The sequence below is a fragment of the Chiloscyllium plagiosum genome, unplaced genomic scaffold (assembly GCF_037043375.1).
Source record: "Chiloscyllium plagiosum isolate Xiang-an unplaced genomic scaffold, Cpla_swu_hap1 HiC_scaffold_14, whole genome shotgun sequence".
NCBI lineage: Eukaryota > Metazoa > Chordata > Chondrichthyes > Orectolobiformes > Hemiscylliidae > Chiloscyllium > Chiloscyllium plagiosum.
In genome coordinates this window covers 34,958,931-34,983,334 of record NW_028270152.1, presented here as the reverse complement: position 1 = coordinate 34,983,334, position 24,404 = coordinate 34,958,931, and the positions used below count along the sequence as shown (strand labels likewise).

Here is a 24,404-nt window from a genome sequence, read left to right as displayed (position 1 = left end):
TGAAGACCAGTTCAGTCAGTCGAACGAGGGTGTCAGTGGAAGGGTACTGGTTGGTACGGCGGGAAAGGAAGAAGCGGAGGGCTTTGAGTTCTTCGTGATGGGGGATGGAGGTGTACAGGGACTGGATGTCCATGGTGAAGATAAGGCATTGGGGACCGGGGAAGCGAAAATCATGGAGGAGGTGGAGGGCGTGGTTGGTGTCCTGAACATAGATGGGGACAGGACCGTGTCGAGGTATACAGAAATGGGTTCGGTGGGGCAGGAGCAGGCTGAGACAATGGGTCGGCCGGGGCAGTCAGGTTTGTGGATTTTGGGCAGGAGGTAGAAACCGGGCGGTGCGGGGTTGTGGGACTATGAGGTTGGAGGCATGGAAGGGAGATCCCCTGAGCTGATTAGGTTATGGGTGGTCTGGGAGATGATGGTTTGGTGGGAGGTGGGGTCATGGTCAAGGGGGCAGTAGGAGGAGGTGTCCGCGAGCTGGCGTTTAGTCTCAGCGGTGTAAAGGTCGGTGCGCCAAACTACTACCGCGCCTCCCTTGTCTCCCGGTTTGATGGTGAGGTTGGGGTTGGAACAGAGGGAGTGGAGGGCTGCACGTTCCGAGGGTGAGAGGTTGGAGTAGGTGAGAGGGATGGAGAGGTTGAGGCGGTTAATGTCGCGGCGGCAGTTGGCTATGAAGAGATCGAGGGCAGGTAAGAGGCCAGCACAGGGTGTCCAGGTGGGTGGGGTGTGTTGGAGGCGGGAGAAGGGGTCATCAGAGGGTGGGCGAGAATCCTGGTTGAAGAAGTAGGCACGGAGGCGAAGGCGGCGCAAGAATTGTTCGATGTCTCACCGCATGTTAAACTCGTTAATCTGAGAGCATAGGGGAATGAAGGTGAGGCCTCTGCCGAGGACTGATCTTTCATCCTCAGAGAGGGGTAGTTCTGGAGGGATGGTGAAAACACGGCAGGGCTGGGAGCTAGGACCTGGTGTGGGGGCTAGGACCTGGTGTGGGGCTGGAGCTGGGAGTGGGGGCGGAGTTAGGCATGGGGGCGGGAATCAGGGCAGGGACGGAGATTGGGGCGGGGTGGGGTTCGGTGTGGGGGCGGGGTTTGGCGTGCAAACTGAGATTGGTGTGGGGCGGGGCTAGGCATGGTGATGGAGATCGGCATGGGGGCGGAAGTGGCTGCGGCGACAGCAACCCAGGGGGCGGAAGCGGCTGTGGTGACGGCAGAAATTGTGTTGTTCCCGATAGCCGTGGACCCCGCGGAAGCCGCGAATCTGTCGGTGATGGTCTTCCTGGTGATCCCACGCCGATCTCTGTCACCACGCCTTTGAGTAGCAAAGCAAGAATGGGTAGTCAGTCTTTCTCCTGGGGTAGAAGTGCCAAATACTAGATATCATAGGTTTAAGGTAGAAGGGGCTAAATTAAAGGAGATGAGAGGCAAGTTTTCTTACACTGAGGATAAGTTCCTGAAATGTGCTGCCAGAGGTGGTGGAGGCCAATATAGCAGCAACATTTGAGGTATCTTGACAGATAAATAGGTAGGGAATAGAGGGATAGGGACCACATAGAGGTAAAAGTATTTTAGTTTAGGAAGTCATGTATTGGTACAGTTTTGGTGGGGTGAAGGGTGTGTTCCTGTGCTGTACTGTTCTTTTGAATACATCTCTTCAAAATAAAACAATTTCACATATACAAATCTACCTTTTAACTAAGTCTTCTCCTGCTGAAATATAAATTAGGATTAAAACAAATTGATTTCCTGTAACCCTCGGCATTGCCAAAAACGAGGTAAGTTGTTTCTTGTAGCATTTAATCAATTTTTGTATGAGTAGGAGACATATCTTCCAAAGTATAAGTGACATTTTGGAGACAGAGAGCCCTGCTTTATTTAAGTAATGGATTTTGACTGTACGCTGATTCTTTTTAAACGCGGATAACTCTGATGTCAGGTTGAATTAAGCTTCGTGATGGATTCTGTATTATTCAACTTGAGCAAAAGTGAATTTAGATCATCAACTTAGTTGTGAACTTAAAGATTGCTTTGTTTTGATGTTAGGGCACATACTGAGTAAGAGTTCTGTTATAACTGTGTGTTAGGACTTCAAAATATTTCTGTTATAACTCACTGAAGCATTTGCTTTACCATTTATTTCTTTATACTTATAAACAGCTTATCACAATTAGAATCTGCTCAGAGAAAGGTTGACAGTAAGAGGCAGCAGGATTGGTCCTCTAATTAGAAGACAATCTTTGTTGATTTGATATGGCAACTGGATACATGGATCAAGATTGTTTCAAAACTGGGCTATACATTAGAATAAGTAGTGGAAATTTAAATAATCTTATTCAGTTTTGTGTTTTCCCCAACTAGAAAAGCAAATGGAGAAAAAAAAGAGTAACCCCTTGGGCTATGAGGAGCAAGTAGTTTTGGAATTACCAATTGATCTCTATCCTGGTGAGGAAGAGTGTTGTCAATAAATTGCCCTAAATTTTGGAATGTTCTCCCTAAATCCCTTCTTCGTACTAATGTTATGAAAGTGTAGATGTGTACTGTACTACTTGAGAGTGTGAAAGCTCTCACTGAAAGCACAGTGTGCTAAACAATTTAAAAATATAACAGTTGGTTTGAAACGCAAAAACTGGAACTGCATTGCCATGGTTCACAACAAATTTGAATTCAGCCAATCAGCTTATGCCCCAAGATACCAAAATCCTAATTGAATTTGAATTTTAATGTTTTGATGACATCAAACCAATGAGATGGTCCGATGTTTTGGGATAAAGAGAATCGGGTATTTTGAACAGTTGGCCAGAACAGCAAAGACCAGCCAAGCACCAAGGACTGTGAGCAGAATAGTTCTCTGAAAGGTACCTGTCCATAAGAAATTTGTGCAGAAGAAGACTGAAGAAAAGATGACCCAGAAGAATCTACAGGGGAGAATTAACACACCGAGCTGGTTTTGAAACAAGATTGTTTTTTGTAAATCTTTGTCGGGGTTTTTATCAGACCAGTATTATAGAGTGGGAGGTAAAAAATAGGTTTAAGAGAAAGGAGTTCTAAGTAGTTGTCTAATGTTCTCTTTCGGACTTAAAGAATAAAATTGTTAATTTTTTCTTTAAATAATGATAATTGGGATAGCTCCTTGCCACTCAGTTGAACAGATTACGGTGCAAGGTGAGCTTTTCTGTGCATCTGGTTTAAATTTGCAGCATGGTTTACCCTGTGTTGTAACACTAACTACTTTCAAGATCCTCCTTAAAACCTATGGCTTTGACCAAATTTATTTTGTCAGTTCTCGTGTTTTTTATAGTGAATATCAAATTGTGCTAATAATGCCTTTGTGAAGCATCTTGGGGCATTTTCAAAATGCAATAAGCAAGCAAGTTATTATTGTGAGGGAATAGATAAATAGCTTTCCATTTTAAAAATGGCTATTTCCCAATTCTTTATGCCTTTCTACTAAAATTACAGTGACCTGTACAAGAAGGACGGATTGCACCTAAATTGGATGTGGATTAATATACTGGCAGGGAGACTTGCTAGAGCTGCTCGGGAGGATTTAAACTAGTGGGGGGGGGGTCAGACGTAGGGAGATAGTGAGGAAAGAAATCAATCTGAGACTGGTACAGTTGAGAAAAAAGGCAAGACAAATGGTCAGGGCAGGGACAAAGCAGAGAACAAGATAGGACTGATAAATTAAACTGCATTTATTTCAATGCAAGAGACCTAACGGGGAAGGCAGATGAACTCAGGGCATAGTTAGGAAGATGGGACTGGAATATCATAGCAATTACAGAAACATGGCTCAGGGATGGACAGGACTGGCAGCTTAATGTTCCAGGATACAAATACTACAGGAAGGATAGAGGGGGAGTGGTGAATTTGATAAGGGACAGCATTGCAACTGTACTGAGGGAGGATATTCCTGGAAATACATCCAGGGAAGTTATTTGGATGGAACTGAGAAATAAGGAAGGGATGATCATCTTTATTGGGATTATATTATAGATGCCCTAATAAAGGGAAATTGAGAAACAAATTTGTAAGGAGATCTCCGTTATCTGTAAGAATAATAGGGTGGTTATGGTCGTGGATTTTAACTTGCCAAACACAGACTGGGACTGCCATAGTGTTAAGGGTTTAGATGGAGAGGAATTTGTTTACTGTGTACAAGACAATTTTCTGATTCAGTATGTGGATGTACCTACTAGAGAAGGTGCAAAACTTGACCTGCTCTTGGGAAATAAGGCAGGGCAGGTGACTGAGGTGTCAGTGGGAGAGCACTTTCGGGCCAGTGACCTGAATTCTTTTAGTTTTAAAATAGTGATGGAAAAGGATAGACCAGATCTAAAAGTTGCAGTTCTAAATTGGAGAAAGGCCAATTTTGACGGTATTAGGAAAGAACTTTAGAAAGCTGGTTGGGGGCAGATGTTCGCAGGTAAAGGGACGGCTGGAAAATGGGAAGCCTTCAAAAATGAGAACGCAAATCCAAAGTATATTCCTGTTAGGATGAAAGGAAAGGCTGGTAGGTATAGAGAATGCTGGATGACTAAAGAAATTGAGGGTTTGGTTAAGAAAAAGAAGGAAGCATATGTCAGGTATAGACAGGATAGATCGAGTGAATCCTTAGAAGACTATAAAGGCAGTAGGAGTACACTTAAGAGGGAAATCAGGAGGGCAAAAAGGGGACATGAGATAGCTTTGGCAAATAGAGTTAAGGAGAATCCAAAGGGTTTTTACAAATACATTAAGGACAAAAGGATAACTAGGGAGAGAATAGGGCGCCTCAAAGATCAGCAAGGCGGTATTGGTGTGGAGCCGTAGAAGATGGGGCAGATACTAAACGAGTATTTTGCATCAGTATTTACTGTGGAAAAGGACATGGAAGATATAGCCTGTAGGGAAATAGATGGTGACATCTTGAAAAATGTCCACATTACAGAGGAGGAAGTGCTGGATGTCTTAAAATGCATAAAAGTGGATAAATCCCCAGGACCTGATCAGGTGTACCTAGAGCTCTGTGGGAGGCTAGGCAAGTGATTTGGTCTCTTGCTGAGATTTTTGTATCATCGATAGTCACAGGCGAGGTGCCAGAAGACTGGAGGTTGGCTAACATGGTGTCACTGTTTAAGGATGATGGTAAGGACAAGCCAGAGAACTGTAGACCAGTGAGCCTGACGTTAGTGGTGGGTAAGTTGTTGGAGGGAAACTTGAGGGACAGGATGTACATGTATTTGGAAAAACAAAGATTGATTTAGGTGTAGTCAACATGGCTTTGTGCATGGGAAATCATGTCTCACAAACTTGATTGAGTTTTTTCACGTAACAAAGAGGATTGAGGGCAGAGCGTTAGATATGATCTATATGGACTTCAGTAAGGCGTTCGGCAAGGTTCCCCATGGGAGACAGGTTAGCAAGGTTAGACCTCACTGAATACAGGTAGAACTAGTCATTTGGATATAGAACTGGCTCAAAGGTAGAAGACAGAGGGTGGTGGTGGAGGGTTGTTTTTCAGACTGGAGGCCTGTGACCAGTGGAGTGCCACAAGGACTTTTCATCATTTATGCTTACATCCAAATCATTTATGTAGGAGGTATAGTTAGTAAGTTTGCAGATGACACCAAAATTTGAGGTGTAGTGGACAGCGAAGAAGGTTACCTCTGATTACAACAGGATCTTGATCAGATAGACCAATGGGCAGAGAAGTGGCAGATGGAGTTTAATTCAGATAAATGCGAGGTGCTGCATTTTGGGAAAGCAAATCTTTGCAGGACTTATACACTTAATGGTAAGGTCCAAGGGAGTGCAGGTTCATAGCTCTTGAAAGTGGAGTCGCAGGTAGATAGGATAGTGAAGAAAGCATTTAATATGCTTTCCTTTATTGGTCAGAGTATTGAGTACAGGAGCTGGGAGGTCATGTTGCGGCTATAAAAGGACATTGACCACTTTTGGAATATTGTGTGCAATTCTGGTCTCCTTCCTATCAGAAAGATGTTGTGAAACTTGAAAGGGTTCAGAAAAGATTTACAAGGATGTTGCCAGGATTAGAGGATTTGAGCTGCAGGGAGAGGCTGAACAGTCTGAGGCTGTTTTTCCTGGAGCGTCGGAGGCTGAGGGGTGACCTTATAGAGGTTTACAAAATCATGAGGGGCATGGATAGGATAAATTTGATAAGGTCTTTTCCCTGGGGTGTGGGGAGTCCAGAACTAGAGGGCATAGGTTTAGGGTGAGAGGGAAAGATATGAAAGAGACGTAAGGGGCAACCTTTTCATACAGAGGGTAGTACGTGTATGGAATGAGCTGCCAGAGCAAGTGGTGGAGGCTGGTACAATTGCAACATTTAAGAGGCATTTGGATGGGTATATGAATAGGAAGGGTTTGGAGGGATATGGGCAGGTGGGACTAGATTGGGTTAGGGTATCTGGTCGGCATGGACAGGTTGGACCGAAGGGTCTGTTTCCATGCTGTACATCTCTGACTCTAATGTGAGAAATTTAAAAAGTGTCCTGACACATGGGTCTCAAGACTTTCAATAATGTTCAAACATCAGAAGTACCTCCATCAAAGCGATCCAACAATGTTATTCTCTGTTCCACCACTGAGGGAATGCTGCACTGCCAAAAATTGTCTTTTGATTATGCCATGAATTCATGGCCATATCAATTTTCTCAGGGGGATGTAAAAGGGTCATGTGATGTTATTCCAAGAGCACAGATATTTACATCTTTATATGGAAAAGCACAATTTTTGATTCAAATGGAGAGTATTGGGTAATTCCCTTGTCACTCATGACCTAAGAACAGACTGATAGAAGTGACTTCAGTTCATATTTCATGAGCACTTCGTGTGTAACTACCTTTTACTTTTTCCTGGAGAATCAGTGCTCTTATGTGAAATTTATGCTGGCATTTCAGTCATGAGTTGTTTTGTGTTTAGAAGCACGCTTTTTAAATAGACTTTGCTCACTATTATGCTGTTTAAGTTGACTATGCTGAGTAAAAACAGACTCTGCCTCATAAATAGACTTGATTTGATTTCTTCTGCAAGTCCCACTCCACTTATTGGCTAACATAATGGTATTAGTAGATACTGATTATTTATCCCTCTTTATATTACCAAGACTCAATTTAATATATTTTGTTGCTGTTTGTGCGATAGTGTTTGCAAATTGGCTTCTGTTTCCTACAATACAGCAATGACTGCCCTTCAAAATTTCTTGATTGTGAAGTGATGTCCTGAGTTTATGAAAGGTGTTTTATAAATTTAAATGCTTTTTATTTCAAGAAACCTGCCTATTCAGAGACATTTTGGAAGTAATTTCATAGTAAATTTTTAAAAAGTATGTAATATGATGCAGTCTTACAAATTTCAGCCAACATTCACGAAAATAATGGGTCAACAAAATTTCTCTGGAGAAACTGAATTGTCCTGTCTGAGGTGACGGCACTTGCATTTTGTGTGAATAAAATTGATCCATGATTATAATGATTATAGTGAAAAGCTGACTTGTAGGAAAAACAGTTTTTCAGCTGCTTCATATTTACCTTATTCTCGCATTTAGAAAATGCCAAGGTAAGTGGCTACTATTCAGTGGCTGGAATTGTTGATATGTGGTGAATTGTAGGGAATCCATTTGCATATTGATCCCCAAGGCATATTCATAGAATCCCTGCAGTGTGGAAACAGGCCCTTTGGCCCAACAAGTTCACACCAACCCTCCAAAGAGTAACCCACCCAGACCCGTTCCCCTACCCAGTTATCCTAGATTTACTCCTGACTAATGCACGTAACCTACACATCCCTGAACACTATGGGCAATTTTGCATGGCCAAATCACCTAACCTGCACATTTTTGGATTGTGGGAGGAAACCAGAGCAGCCAGAGGAAACCCACCAGACATGGGGAGAATGTGCAAACTCTACACAGACAGTTACCCTCGGCTGGAATTGAACCTAGGTCCCTGGCGCTGTGGGGCAGCAGTGCTAACCACTGAGCCATTGTGCCACATATGAATAAGTATATTTATATACATCTGAGCAGATATCCTACTAAGTACTGTAACAAAAATAGTAAATGATGTTTGGAAATCTATGTAGTAGGGCAGCAAACAAAATTATAGAGGGGCCCCTGATTAGAACCTGTGGATGGCACCAAAGCAGGAAAAAAGCATGCTTATCTAATATAGTCTCAGAAAATAGTTTCCTTTTAGACTAGTAAAAAAAAATTGATAAAATGGAAATTCGTGTTCATTTCTCCAGGAATGTGCTAAGTATTAATTACCTATTTGATATATTGTCTTGTTTAAAATTAAAATTGAGATTTTTAAAAAAACTTATTTTTCACAGGTCAGCATCTCCTTACCATGGCTTTACAATCATGAATCGACTTAACATGAAAAATTTAGTTGAACCCATCAACAAAGATCTAGAGTTTCAGCTCCAAGACCCATTTCTTCTCTATAGAAATTCAAACTGTAAGTACTGATCTATTTTAAACTTGAAGTGCTGCTCAGGACAGTTACTGAACTGGTCTACTCATTAGATGCTAAATTAATGTCAATTGTGAAAAAAAACACGGAGTTGGGGGTGCCTATCTGAAGTTAAGACTGAAGCATATTGCTGGACAAAGTGTTGAAGGAGATTTACTCTGCATCTGACTGTCAATAAGTAAACAAGGAACATTTGATTTCATCACTGCCTGAAATGGAAAATAATCTAATCTTCAGCATTAACACCTTGAACTGAGGAAAAAAAACCTTTCAAATTTAAACTATAAATCACAACTTATTATGTATCAGACAATAGTTTTTTGGTGTGTTGCTTAAGTTTTTATGTAATTGAGAGCTATTCTGAAGTTTTTCAAATTAGGTTTCCTATAATATCTAATTTTTCTGTTTATTCACACAGTTGTTTATACAATGTCTGTAATGGTTGTCAGGGTTCTTGATTTCAAAATATACAGCAATGCTTTCAAATACTGGTTTTTAAAACAGTTTTCTAATTTCAATCCACAATTTTAAAAATAAAAAGTCATGGTCCTGGCAGACCTCTCCAATGTCTTCATATCTTTCCTCATGTCGTGCCCAAAACTGAACACAGTACTCCAGTTGAGGCCAATAAAGGTATCATAACCTCCTTGTTTTTTGTACTCTGCAATTATTGATCAAACCAACTTGCTATATGCTCTACTAACTACTTTTTTTCAATCTATCATGCAACCTTCAATGATTAATACACATAGATATCTCGTCCTTCAGCAACCAACACAGTGGAGGTGATAATTTCTGGTGGAAAATTAACCCAAAAGAATGAAATCTAATTGTTACTTTATGGTGGTGTTTTTGAAAACTTGTTAAATGCCGACATGGGGCATTGGAATAGATACATAGTATTCACTTCAATCCAGTCCACATAAATACTTGAAGCTCAAAAAAGTCAAAGCGCACATTCAAATTTAGTTCAAATGGAAATGGAGGGTAAGGTCTGGAAAGAAGGGAACTTTCAGTAATACGCTTTGTTATTAGTGACATTTTTCATGACTTTTTTAATAGTACGTTAGGAAACAGTTCTGAGATTTTCTATCAGTGAATCAAAAGTTACATTTTTAAAATAAGATTTTCTGTTACTTTCTCCTGATTTAAGTTGTTTCTCCCCTTGTAATTTCTTCACATGGGAAGAGGGATTTCCCTTAACTCCACTGTAGTAATCTTACTTCTGAGTAAGAGGACAGTAATTCCAACATGACAGATTTGAAAACGTGGTGATTATTTTCTAATAAATCTATTCAGAGATGTTATTACACACCTGGAACAGTTGGGACTTCAACCCAGGCTTCCTGGTTCAAAGATATACTGCCACTGTACCACAAGATATTTCCGTATTAAGTGTGTATTGCACTTTTAGACTTGCACCAATTAAGTTAAACCTTAAACCAAGATCCTCTTTTCAGGTGAATGTAAAAGCTCACATTGCAACATTCCCCTCAACTGCTTAATAAACAGACCACCGTAATTTATTTCACAGCAATTTGTATGATCTTTCTGTACACAAATTAAATGCTGCACCTCCTACAGAAGAGTACTGTTCAAGAGTACTTTATTGGCTTGAAGAATGCCATGTGGTCACAAAAGGCACCATGCAATGCAAGTTTTTCATTTCTTTCAATTTGGATTTTGTTTTGAGAAAGGTATATCCTTACTGGCCACAGGGTGCATAAAATGAGTGCAACCTTTTTGGGAAGCATCTTTAAGATAGTGAAAAAAGTCCTTGGCCCTTTAATCATCCCAGACTTGAATAGAAAACCTGACATGGCAGAAATGTTTAGCTATGAAATTGTGATCAGGCAAAAATGGTATTTGGTTGCTTTGAAGTGGAGTAATATCCTAATCTTAAAGGATAAGCAATTTGCTCTTAAAACTAGGATTAGTTTAATAATTATAAGTCATTATTATTTTGAATTCTAACACCATTTCTTATATCTTTCTACTTGTCATTGAAATTATGAATATATAACTAACAAATAGACTGTAGTGAATAACTCACATTAAACCTGGACTAATTGTAACATGGTTTTAGCTATTTTGTAGTTTATTGAAATGTTTTGAGCCTTAAATGCCCTCATTTATGTGTTTACAATAGAATTATTTACATGTTATAAAACATTGCTTTCCTTTTCTCTTAATTGGTGATTTTATAAAACTGGACAACAATTATTTTTGTGAATTTGAGACAAGATATCAACTGTTCCTACGACTGTCATTCGGCTGTGAAAGACCATAAGATGTAAAAGCAGAAGTAGGCCCATTTGTTTAACTTGTTTTATGTCCCTCTGCAGACTGTCATCCTCATCACTTGCCTTTTTTTGTCATCTGCAAACATGACTGTAGTACATTCACTTTCCTCATACAAGTCGTTAATAGGGTATGATGATTTCAGAATTCTTTATATAGTACTTGAGTTCATTCCAACACTACAATGAATATGGGATATATTAGATCTAGTCAGAATGGAGCACTAATTTTAGCTACTTGACCAGATATGGAAAAAATGTTGTATTAAGAAAGAATCTGTCTATGTTCAAGTTTAAAATAATGAAAATTGATTATTTTTCAAAAAAAATTTATGTTCTCCTAAATGTGTGTAAAACAACTCAAGAAAAATCAGTGAAGAAAACCAGCAACTATTTAGAGTCATTAGAGTCAGAGATGTACAGTATGGAAACAGACCCTTTGGTTCAACCTGTCCTTGCCGACCAGATATCCCAACCCAATCTCGTCCCACCTGCCAGCACCTGGCCCATATCCCTTCAAACCCTTCCTATTCATATACCCTTCCAAATGCCTCTTAAATGTTGCAATTGTACCAGCCTCCTCCACATCCTGTGGCAGCTCATTCCATATACATACCACCCTCTGCTTGTCAGTTTTGTCACATGATTCCATGCAATAAATATTGGCCTGTATGGTAGCAGCATGATTATCATTGACTTTATTAGCCTTGATCCAGGTGTAGATCCAAAATCCTACTCCCTATTACTGGGGCACTGTTTCCAATATAGAGATAAATCTTGCTGCATCTCACAGCTGTCCTTGGTATTTATATACATCTGCTATATGAAGGACAAGTTATAACAACAACAATCTTTTTTTTTATTTACTGCAACTTAATGAATTAGTTATAATAGGGTCACGTCCATTTTTTTAAACTAGTTGTGTTCTTCCACCTAAATGTAGCTAAAAGATAGGTGAAATTGAGGACTGCAGATGCTGGAGATCAGACTCCAGATTAGAGTGGTGCTGGAAAAGCACAGCAGGTCAGGCAGGCTCCTCGGATGCTGCCTGACCTGCTGTGCTTTTCCAGCACCATTCTAATCTTGATTCTGCAGCTAAAAGATAATAACCCAACTTTGTTCAAAACTTTAATAGTTTGCACATTCCGGAAGAATTTTTGTTAAACACACCTGAAACAATGAATGATCTACACCTCAATATATTTGCTTTTATCGTTGCTTCCATATCCATATGTTTTAGAATTTAAAACAATTATTTGTATTGTCTGGTTTTGCAAATCACATTTAATGGTGAACGAGAAAATAGGCTTTCAACAAGTAAAGATTTTGAAAGTTCTTACACTGTATTTTGAAATATTTTCAAAACAATTTTGTTTTATAAATTTTCAATAAATTCAGTAAATCATTGAACAACTATCAACCTAATTCCAGTAAATATACTTATACCATTGTCAGAAATGTTTTACAAGATAGGATAAATCAATTATTCATACAGTATTAATATCGAAAAGGGTTAAGCATATTAATTTTCCATTGGTATTTTAGTGTCCCACATCTGATATCCATTAAACTGATAGTGCCAGATTTCAGACTTCTATTGGTTTTGAGTTGCCTGTTCCAAACACACATGAACCCACAATACAGTCTTGAGCTGTTTAAATTCTGCATTTTGTGTGAACACCAATTCACCATTCTGAGTTGGATCCAAGACAGGAGGGCTAAATATAAACATTGAATACAAAAGGGCAGGGTCAATTGCATAAATGTTAGGCAATTCCCAAGTCTGTACTTTTGTTTTATTTAACTGTTTTGGTTTTCAAACAGCCATGTTTGGGATACTGTTACTCTGCTGTTCTGTGATATTAAAAATATTAACACTTTTTTTCAAACAGGAAACGAAGTGAACACTTACCTGCTTTGGTCTTAAAACTATATGGTACTATATCACTTTCACTTATAACATTCCCTGTATATTTGGCACAGAGTTCTTGACAAGAACCCCATTTTTTAAAAAGTAGCTTCTTTGAAAGATTTTTGAAATCCATCTTCTTTAGTGAGGAGTCCAATACCCAAAGATTGGATCAGAGGTGAAAACTGTGTTGAGTAAACATTATGTTTCAGTCATATTACTGAAGATTTGTGGATAGATGGAATGGTGTCCATCTAGCTACTGATAAAAGTACAATTCTAAAAAAAAAAAAAATTTTTGGAGCATTTTGTGCAGTAGATCCAGCTCCATCCTTGAAAATAGAAGCCACTTCAAATCAACAGCCCACTGTGAATGTCAGTCTGTTGTACTTGTATCTCCATCCAAGTGCACTTAAGCACAGCACGGATGATTCAGTTGCTTTAATCCACTCTCCAGTTGTTGGAGACAGATTTCAATAAGTTTAAATGCGCGTAGACATGCAGTGTCACAGTTAATGCATGCCTGATTTAGAGACATGTAATGGCAGCTAACCTTATCAGTGACAACAGATATGTGAGGCATTTGTGACTTATAATGGTAATGTTTATCCTGACATTGTTTCTGGCCCACCCTGAGGCAAAGGTTTGTGGCTGAGGGAAATGTCATATATAAAGTAATTTCAATTCAACTGATGTACCCAGTCCAATATGAGATTACCTTGTACTCTTATCAGATATTCATGTCCAATCTTATCCAATAATGATTAACTGGACACTGACAACCTTTGATGATATTAGATTCTTAACATTACACGTTTTTAAACATGACACGTCTGGACTTTGCACACTGGATTTAATTTTCCCAGCCACGATCTTAAGTTTGTGTAGCATCTAGTTACTTAGTTGTGTGAATTGTAATAGATGTATAACTGTGTGTGTGTTAATAGATGTATAACTGTGTTGTGTGTTGTGTGTGTTGTCTTTCATTTGTAAATCTGAAGCAACTAGAGCAATGGTAGTAATAAGCTAAAATGTGCACAGGATAGTGTGTGTATATTAGAATCTGATCAAATGTTTAACACCGAGGAATAAAGCTAAATATGTACAAGTGTACAGATAAGATCACTTAACTTTTTCAAAAAAAATACTTAGAACGCAAAAGTTTATTTTCCAAATACACTCATTCTAAGTTTTCAACCAAAGCTTCTGTAAGAATGCTAATGGACAGAGTTAAAAGTCACACGACACCAGTTTATTGTCCAACAGGTTTATTTGGACGCACTCATTTTCAGAGCGCCGTTCCTTCAAACCGCTTGATGAAGAAGCGGCACTCCGAAAACTAGTGCTTCCAAATAAACCCAATCTGGTGTTTGATTTTTAACTTTGTCCAGCCCAGTTCAACACCGGCACCTCTGAGTCAATGTTAATGGAGTAAGTCTTAGAACAGTTATTGGCATCACACATCCGATTGCAGTAATTTCCATGTAGTCCCATGCTATATTTTTCCATTACTATTAGAGCATTTTATTAATCTTTAAATCATTATACACTCAAGTGGAATTAGCGTTGTTTTATAATAATTACCCCCATTCTTTATTATTTGGGCAGGACTGTATCCATCAATAATAGAGATTGAGAAAGCTAAATCAAAACGAGAATAATAAATAAGACTCCAAAAGAAGTAATCTGCATCTGAGAGGCAAAACTTGAAAAGAAATTGCTTTTTCCTGTTCTCTGCTTCAATTCTGTAATAGTCTGTCTTCAGCTTAAACTGCATTCGTTCAATTGTATAGAATTATAGCTAATTGATAGCAAAATCATCCATTTTAGGAGATTCATACAAATGTCATGGAATCTTGGTTGGGATTGGGAGATTTGTATATCGAGAGTTGTGGCTATGGATTTGTATGTCTGTGCAGCATTACTAAATACTTATTTTGTACTACTTTAAATATGTGCTTGCTTTTGTCAACATGCTGACTACATTTTCTTTTCATTTTCAAAATGAAAACAAGAACTATGAATGGATTTCATTTCTTGATGAATTTTTACTTGTTTGCATTATCATAATCTAGTTCAATAACCAGTGAATCGAGTTTTTTTTTAAGAAAGTGCAAAACAGGAAACCATGCAAGTTACTGGTCAGTTTGCTAACAATAGCATATGGTTCTGTAAGTGTAATATAATGATAAACCCTTAAAATTAAATGTTTTAACTTACTGAATATCATAACACTTAGATTTATATTCTTTTCCCATGAATAGTAATAGAACTTTTCAATTCGCAACAAATGTTTGAACATCAAGCCCAGAAGAATGCAATTTGGCCAGTATATGTTTCTCTGTTAATTCTGTTTTCTTACCATGGCTTGTTGAGTCGAATCATTGTTGTTTCAGAGCTTATACAGGCAGATGACCTAAAGTAAACTAGAAGTCACTTAACAATTGCTTTTTAAAAACACTTTAATCACATGGAAGCAACTCCTCTATAGTATGGCCATTTTAAATGGATCTTTAAGAACCAGTAGATAAAGGTCACCGTTTTAGGCTAAGGAGTAGCAGATTTAAACAAATGAAGCAAAATTACTTCTTTCTAAAGGTCATGGATCTTTGGAATTCTTTACCCTAGAGTGCAGTGGATGCTGGAACATGGAGTAAATTTCAAGAAAAGATTTTTTTTTTAATTAATAATGGATTGAAGGGTTATGGAGAGCAGACCAGATAGCGGAGTTGAGACCAAGATGAGATCAGCCATGATCATAAGAAATAGCAGTGTCGGCCTGAGGGACTGAATTGATGCCCCTGTACCTGGTTCTTGTGTTTTTTTCATGGAGGTTTGTCGAATTAAGTATATTTTAAAATGAATTTTGTTGTGAATTATTCTCAAACAAGATATTCTTAATTAAAGTTGATAGAAAGATATAGAATGTAGGGAAATAGATGGTGACACCTTGCAAAATGTCCATATTACAAGAGGAGGAAGTGCTGGATGTCTTGAAGGTGAATAACTACCCAGGACCTGATCAGGTGTACCCTAGAACTCTGTGGGAAGCTAGAGAAGTGATTGCTGGGCCTCTTGCTGAGATATTTGTATCATCAATAGTCACAGGTGAGGTGCGAGAAGACTGGAGGGAGGCTAACATGGTGCCACTGTTTAAGAAGGGTGGGAAGGACAAGCCAGGGAACAATAGACCAGTGAACCTGATGTCGGTCGTGGGCAAGTTGTTGAAGGGAATCCTGAGGAACAGGATGTACATGTATTTGGAAAGGCAAGGACTGATTAGGGATAGTCAACATGGCTTTGTGCGTGGGAAATCATGTCTCACAAACTTGATTATTACTTCTTCAAAAAATTCGAAGAGGATTGATGAGGGCAGAGCGATAGATGTGATCTATATGAATTTCAGTAAGGCATTCGACAAGGTTCCCCATGGGAGACTGATTAGCAAGGCTAGATGTTGCAGAATATAGGAAGAACTAGCCATTTGGCTACAGAGCTGGCTCAAAGGTAAAAGACAGAGGATGGTGGTGGAGGGTTGTTTTTCAGACTGGAGACCTGTGACCAGTGGAGTGCCACAAGGATCGGTGCTGGGTCCTCTACTTTTTGTCATTTACATAAATGGTTTGTATCCGAGCATAAGAGATGCTGTTAGTAAGTTTGCAGATGACACCAAAATTGGAGGTGTAGTGGACAGCGAAGAAGGTTACCGCAACAGGAACTTGACCAGATGAGAAGTGGCAGATGGAGTTTAATTCAGATAAATGTGAGGTGCTGCATTTTGGGAAAGCAAATCTTAGCAGGACTTATCCACTTAATGGAGAAAGTGAGGACTGCAGATGCTGGAGATCAGAGCTGAAAATATATTGCTGGAAAAGTGCAGCAGGTCAGGCAGCATCCAAGGAACAGGAGAATCGACGTTTCGGGCATAAGCCCGAAGAAGGGCTTATGCCCGAAATGTCGATTCTCCTGTTCCTTGGATGCTGCCTGACCTGCTGCACTTTTCCAGCAACACATTTTCAGCTTATACACTTAATGGTAAGGTCCAAGGGAGTGTTGCTGAACAAAGAGACCGTGGAGTGCAGGTTCATAGCTCCTTGAAAGTAGAGTCACAGGTAGATAGGATAGCGAAGGCGGCGTTTGGTATGCTTTCCTTTATTGGTCAGAGTATTGAGTACAGGAGTTGGGAGGTCATGTTGTGGCTGTATATGACATTGGTTAGGCCACAGTTGGAATATTGCGTGCAGTTCTGGTCTCCTTCCTATCGGAAAGATGTTGTGAAACTTGAAAGGGTTCAGAAAAGATTTACAAGGATGTTACCAGGGTTGGAGGATTTGAGCTATGGGGAGAGGCTGAACAGGCTGGTGCTGTTTTCTCTGGAGCGTCGGACACTGCGGGGTGACCTTATGGAGGTTTACAAAATTATAAAGGGCATGGATAGGATAAGTAGACAAAGTCTTTTCCCTGGGGTCGGAGAGTCCAGAACTAGAGGACATTAGATTTAGGGTGAGAGGGGAAAGATATAAAAGAGACCTTGGGGGCAACGTTTTCATGCAGATGGTGGTAAGTGTATGGAATGAGCTGCCAGAGGAAGTGGTGGAGGCTGATACAATTGCAACATTTAAAAGGCATATTTTGATGGGTATATGAATAGGTAGGATTTGGAGGGATATGGGCCAAGTGCTGGCAAGTGGGACTAGATTGGGTTGGGATATCTGGTCGGCATGGACAGGTTGGACCGAAGGGTCTGATTCTATGCTGTACATCTCTATGACTAAGTGAAAAAGTTTTAAAGCTTCAATTGTAACTACATGCAAAAATGTTACAAAATAAACTGATGAACAGTTGTGGTGATGAACACTATATATAATATAATGTCACATTTGTATGTGTTCTTCAATAGTACAAATAGAACTAATGGTAACCCTGCCAGAAACACAACGTGAGATATCAGCTAACAGGCTGATATAGCTGGTGGCTCTCTTAAAGTAATCAGTTCACATTTTTAAGTTGCCCATTAAGCTATCATTTATGATTACATATCTTTAGTATGTCTGCTTTTTTAGCAACCATGTAACTCCGATAAAAGCTTGTTGGGCCATTAAGATTATGCAGTGAAGGAGTTCAGTGTAGAAAAAATATTTGTTGACCATTAAATACAAGCAGTTCTAACATTTGCTTTATCATCCACCGTCAGCTAAGTTTTTAAAAATGCACTTTTTAAAAAAATTCAAAAGAGTTAGCAAATTGCTGTGAATTGGTGAGTTTAAAATTGAGTATTTGTTTTATCTTTTTCATGGTCTTGAGATCCCTCCTACTTGCGTATTGTTAGTTATTTTTCTTCCTCCATTCAGCACTATTAACTGAAGTAGTTGGACAGATGGCTTGCTGTTAAATCTTTGCCACTTATGCTCATGCTGTGATCACTAGATATCCAAGAACAATTGGAGAAATGTTTTTTTCCCCCCTCTGGGTGAAATGTGTGTGTTTGGGGTGTGTGTATATAGACCTCATGCAACCTTTCTCCCCTTGGTCGTGGCAATAAAAGTTAGGAGACCATTTGGTTGCCAAACAGTGCTACCTTTTTTTCATCTTAGGTTCCTACAGGTAGCTCAGACAGAGTGGATACATAGATTGTAAGTTTCCAAAAGTCATTGGATTTTGAAGAAGTATCAGAGGATTGAAAAATTGCTAATGTGATGCCCCTGTTCAAAATGAATGAGGGGAAAAAGTGGGTAACTATGGGCTGATTGGCCTCCCACTTGTTGGAAAAGTATTGAAATCTATTAAGGAAGTAATAAAACATTTGGAAAGTCATAAAGGACTGGAGGGCTTGAGTTATAAGGGAGGCTGGGACTCTTTCTACTGGAGCATACTGGAGGGGTGACTTTGGAGATTTATAAAGTCATAAGGGGCATGGATAAGATGAATAGCAAAGGCTTTTTTGGGGGATAAGGGAGTTGAAAACTAGACGGCATAATTTTAAGATGAGGAGAGAAAGACTTAAGAGACCTGAGGGGCAACATTTTTAGAGGATGGTTGGTATGTGGAATGAACTGCCAGAGGAATTGGTACAGTTACATTTTTAAAAAAATGAATAGATATGGGCCAAACACAGGCAAGTGTGACCAGATTAGTTTGGGAGACTGAGTCGAGTTGGACCAAAGCATCTGTTTCTGTGCTGAATGATTTCTCGCTCTATAATTATGACTGTGAGACACACTGGCTGGACAAGCATTTATTGTCCATTCATAGTTGCCCTTGAGTGTGGTGGTGAGCTGCCTTCTTGAATTGCTGCAGTCCATGTGCTAGAGGTAGACCTGTAATGTTAGGGAGGGAATTCCAGGGTTTTATCCAGCAACAGTGGAATGACAATACATTTCCAAGTAAGAACGGTGAGTGGCTTGGAGGGCAAGGTGCAGATGGTGGTCTTCCCACATTATCTGCTGTCCTCATCCTTCTTGAAGGAAGTGTCATGGGTTTAGAAGGTACTGTCATTGGATCTTTACTCACCTAGTCAACAAAAAATTTGCATTACTCGAATAATAGAGGAACCTGGATTATCTGACTGCCACAGGGCAGATTTTGTTCAAAATACAAACAGTATTTTGTTCGGATAATCGAATCCCGGATAATGCAGTTTAGCCAAGCGTGGGGTCCTTGCAATCTTGTCCGGATAATCTGAAATTTGGATAATCGAATGCCGGATAATCGAGGTTCCTCTGTATATGTAAATATCTTTAGCATAAGAAATTAAAGTTCTCTGAAAAACATTTGAGGTGTAAAAATTGATTTTGTTTTATCTTTTTTATTAGTGTCCATTTACAGCATCTGGTTTTATGACAAGAATGACTGTCAACGAATTGCACAACTCATGTCAAAGTAAGACCTGAAAAATTGCATACTGTTAAATCAGTTTAACACATAAGATGTTATTGTGCTTTCAATTATAATGTTCCATTCCAAAATTTCATATTGAGGTCAAACTTATTTTTTACTGCCTGGCCTGGGCATTTTTGTTAGTTTCAGAGATGTTCAATTGGAGTGCAAGTTTTAAACAGGTTTGTTAAATTACTGTGTTTTAATCCATTAGGCAGGGCTGAGCCAGGAGGCCTGGGTTCAAGTCCCACCACCTTTGGAGGTGTGTGCTGACATCTCTGAACATGTTGATTTGAAAGTATTTCTGTTACCCTGTGTTTCTGGATTGCCAATAAAGTGATAGTTACCTCAGACAATAATTTTCCCCTGTCATCAGTATAATGTAATCCCTCCAAAATAGATTAGATTAGATTACTTACAGTGTGGAAACAGGCCCTTCGGCCCAACAAGTCCACACCGACCCGCCGAAGCGTAACCCACCCAGACCCATTCTCCTACATTTACCCCTTCACCTAACACTACGGGCAATTTAGCATGGCCAATTCACCTAAGCTGTACATTTTTGGATTGTGGGAGGAAACCGGAGCACCCAGAGGAAACCCACGCAGACACTGGGAGAATGTGCAAACTCCACACAGAGCGTCGCCTGAGGCGGGAATTGAACCCGGGTCTCTGGCACTGTGAGGCAGCAGTGCTAACCACTGTGCCACCGTGCCGCCCATAAATGATACAAGATCACTGATGTTCATTCAGTGATCTTGTATCTAATATCAGGGTTTCCTACTACTTGAGACTGTAAAAGTCATGAACTTCTAAAAATCTCGAGTCATGGGGATGAGAAATTAGTTAATCGTTGTTCTGACGCTGAAGAACAGGCACTTTTGGACTACCAGACTAGTTTGTTGGATGTGACCAAAATGTAATTGTGCAACTTGGAACTAAGTGATGTAAAGTTTACTTCAACTGTGAAAACATTGCGTTTTGTAGCTGTGTAAGATAACAATGGAGGCTGAGGGGTAACCTTATAGAGGTTTACAAAATTATGAGGGGTATGGATAGGATAAATAGACAAAGTCTTTTCCCTGGGGTCAGAGAGTCCAGAACTAGAGGGCATAGGTTTAGGGTGAGAGGGGAAAAATATGAAAAGAGACATACTGGGCAACCTTTCACGCAGAGGGTGATAAGTGTATGGAATGAGCTGCCAGAGGAAGTGGTGGAGGCTGGTACAATTGCAAGATTTAGGAGGCATTTGGATGGGTACATGAAAAGGAAGGTTTGGAGGGATATGGGCCGGGTGCTGGCAGGTTAGACTAGGTTGGGTTGGGATATCTGGTTGGCATGGACGGGTTAGACCGAAGGGTCTGTTTCCATGCTGTACATCTCAATGACGCTATGTGAATTGGGTTCATACAAAGCTTTTGCAGGAGTCCTCCACAACTAAATACATCCATTCTATAAATCACAAACTCTGAAATATGTTAAAATTTTGAGGTAAAAGAAATAAATTTTCAAAGACTGTATTACTCTGTTGGGAAATGATTTAATTGAGATCTCTTGAGATAATAAATACATTGTGGAAGGTTTCATCCGTGACTAATTAAGACAAAGGAGATATCACCTGATTCTGTTCTTCCCAAATGTCCCCAAGTGTACTCTGCTATCCAGATCTCTGCTACAATCAACAGAACAATGCCTCCGCTTCTCCAGTTTCTTCCCCTGCTTCCTTGTCAATTACTTTAATTTTTTTTTAAAGTGTGTACCACACCAAAATAGATTAAATTAAAAATTGATCAGTGCTCAAATTTAGACCTTCTGATTGGAGTGGGGTAATGTTTGTGCCTAGGTAATTACTTGTTGTGATACATATGTTTGTGCCTTCTTAGAGTAGTACAAATGGAAGCACAGCGAGCTCAGCAAGAATCTCCAGGAAGAACCACTCCAAACAAGCCCAGTGGATACGATGAAGAAAATCCTATTGATATCTTAGACATGCTTAGCAAAGCCAAGGAAGAGTATGAACAAGTAAGGATTTAAATTGTTTGAAGCAATTATCAATGATCAGTCATTCCACCTTGTGTTAGTTAATAAATAACTGTCCTAGAAACACCACTCAGCAATACATAAATTCAACAAGAATTTTTATTCTGCATATTTGTATCAAGATTATTTGCTTGGCTTTCAAAGACTGAGGATTTATAATATCTTAGAATTTTCAAGAATGAAGACTAGAAGTTGACTCGTAACCATTATCTTTCTGGATGATGGACTTTCACATGACTTGTGTTTAGATGAGAATATTCAGTTTCTTTTTAAGTAAACTTGTAAACCTATGTGTCTATTTATTTGAAGAACAGTTGAGTATTTCTATGATGAAAATTCAACAAACGAGGATTACATGCTGTTTTGAGGCTGGGGAATAAATCTTCACTCAATTTCCACTGATCCACAACAAAAGTACTTTCTCCAGTTACCAAGATGACCATTTAAATTGCTTATCTCTACCCAAATTTTTTTTAAAAAAACAGTCTGACAAACAGGTTTCTTAAATGAAATTAGTAGTTAATCAAAACAGAACATTTTCAATGAAGTGTGCTAGTGTTGGTAAACGTACAGTCAGTAAAAGTGAGTGTAAATGCTCTAACTAACCCAAAAACAACAACTGTTCTTCCTTTTTGTAGGGGAGACTAAAACCATGGGCATTATTTAAGAATAAAAGCTCTCCCTTCCTGAGACAGAAGGGAAATCTCTTCGCCAGAATGTAGTGGATACTGGGCTTTTTCATCTAATTCAACTTATTTTTTTTAAGTGGGGGAGGCACGGACAAGAAAGTGGAGCTGAGACCACAACTAGTTAAGGTATAATATTGAATGGTGGAGCAGGCTTGAAGAACGAAAAGGTCATTTTCTGTTTCTAAATCTCCATGCTTCTGAGAAAAAAACAGTAGTTAAGGCTGTTGGACCCTAAAATGGATCACAATTTTGGTGTGTCAGAGAATCATTGAATGGTGGAAAACAGTGGGAGACTGTTCAGCCCATCACTCCTGTATTGTCTTTTTGACAGTTATCCCATTATTCTGCTCCCCTGCATCATCCTCAATACTCAGCAAATCTTTCCTTTCTGAGATATAGTTTCCTATTAAAATTGTTATTAAATCTCCTATCATGTTTTCAAGTCAAATTAACTCTTAAATGATCCTAACTGGAAGTGTAAATATTCTTCTCAAATCACTTCTGGTTCTTGCATTACACTTTGTGTCCTCCATTTACTGATCCTTTGGTCACTAGAACCTGTTTCTTCTTACTTCTTCTTGTCCAAACTTATTAAAATTTCAATGCATATATCATATTTTCCTTTGTTCTCCGTTTAGCAGAGGAATAATCCCATTTTTCTCTAGTCTTTCCACACAACCAAAGTCTTTCATCCTTGGTAGCAGTACATTCAATTTCCTGTGCATACTCTTCGAGGCCTTGATTCTTCATAAACATTGTCCTAAATTGGCTGCAGGCTGCAGTTTTCCAGAAAGAACATAACAATGGAATGTAATTGGTCGAGAGTACAGAGGATATTTATATTTTATTTTAAATTTGCAAAAACTTGAAGTTGCAGCTATGAGAAAGATTGGACGGCTAAGATTGTTTTCTTTCGAGAACAGGAAGCTGGGGGTGACTTAATTGAGGTTACAAAATAATGGGGCAATTAAATTGATTTTTTTTTTCCCTGTTCACACTATCTCCTCGAGCAGAGTGGAGCATAGATTTAAGGAGATTGATAGGATTAAAAGGAACATGCGGAAACACTTTTATTTCACCATGTTGGATGCCCAGTTTCTGAGGTGAAAACCCTTGACTCATTTAAAAGGAATTGAAATCTGCACCTGAAGTGTTGTAATCTCCAAGGCTTCGGACCAGGTGCTGGAAAATGGGCTTAGAATGAGCAATTAATTTATGCACCCAGCACTGATACAATAGGCTGGTTGACCTTTTTCAGTGCTGTAACCTTTCTATAGTTCTACCTGTTTTGTAATTCTATGAATTAGTATAATTCTTAGGTTTTTTTTCGCAAAAGATTACTTTGAATTTTGTTGGCTAATTTTCATCTTTTTGAGTCGAGATATGAAAGGGCTACTAGCTGAAGCTGTCAACAATTTTGTGCAAAGTCTTTATTCAGAGACTGGTCAGACTTTAACTGCTTGGCCATGTTTAATACTGCTAGTCAGTTGTTCAGCCATCTCCCATGGTTGGGAAGCACTGAGGCAGAAATTGTCAGTGGTCTGTGGAGGTTTGGGACACCATGGTTCAGTTGCTCACTCCTGCATATCAGGAAAAGTAATGGATAATAGAATGAATTAGAAAACCTTATTAACTCTGTGCATTTTTTTAATAGACCTGAGAGACAGGCTGATTTTGTAATTTTTTAAAAATTCAAGTGGCCGGCATGTGCTTTTGGAATTGTTCTGTGAAGTTTGATGGGCTTTGGTACAGTTTTAAAACCTCCAGGAGAAAATCCCTCCATCTACTGAAATCAGTATAATTCTGACAACATGAAATTCTGGGGAGTTCATAAATTAATAATTAAAATATGAAAGTTCTGTTGGACAATTGAGGTTTGAATGAAAAACATCATTTTTGTAAATCAGAATTTTCAGAAGAATTATTTGGAATCTTTATAATACTTCACAAAGAATGTCATTGATATTCTGAAGTGAGCAAAAATGGTTTTGATGCATGATTTTAATCTGAGCTGTTAATCGGATTTCTGTCTATCCTGGTTTCAAATATTAAAGTGAGAGCTTCTTTAGTGACATCTGGTTATTGCAAAATAATTTGAAGCTGTTTTGATCTTTTTCA

The 24,404-nt window shown here is 39.0% G+C and overlaps 1 protein-coding gene across 4 annotated transcripts in view; it reads left to right on the top strand.

The window, feature by feature from the left end:
• The window catches only part of dcp1a (decapping mRNA 1A), a 72,986-nt gene that overhangs the window by 24,024 nt on the left and 24,558 nt on the right, over nt 1-24,404 (top strand). For all 4 annotated transcript variants that reach the window (XM_043708056.2, XM_043708055.2, XM_087994285.1 and 1 more), the window contains exons 3-5: nt 8,331-8,458; nt 19,494-19,560; nt 21,441-21,579. In XM_043708056.2, the coding sequence (XP_043563991.2) occupies nt 8,331-8,458; nt 19,494-19,560; nt 21,441-21,579 (334 nt within the window). The remainder of the gene's footprint in view (nt 1-8,330; nt 8,459-19,493; nt 19,561-21,440; nt 21,580-24,404) is intronic.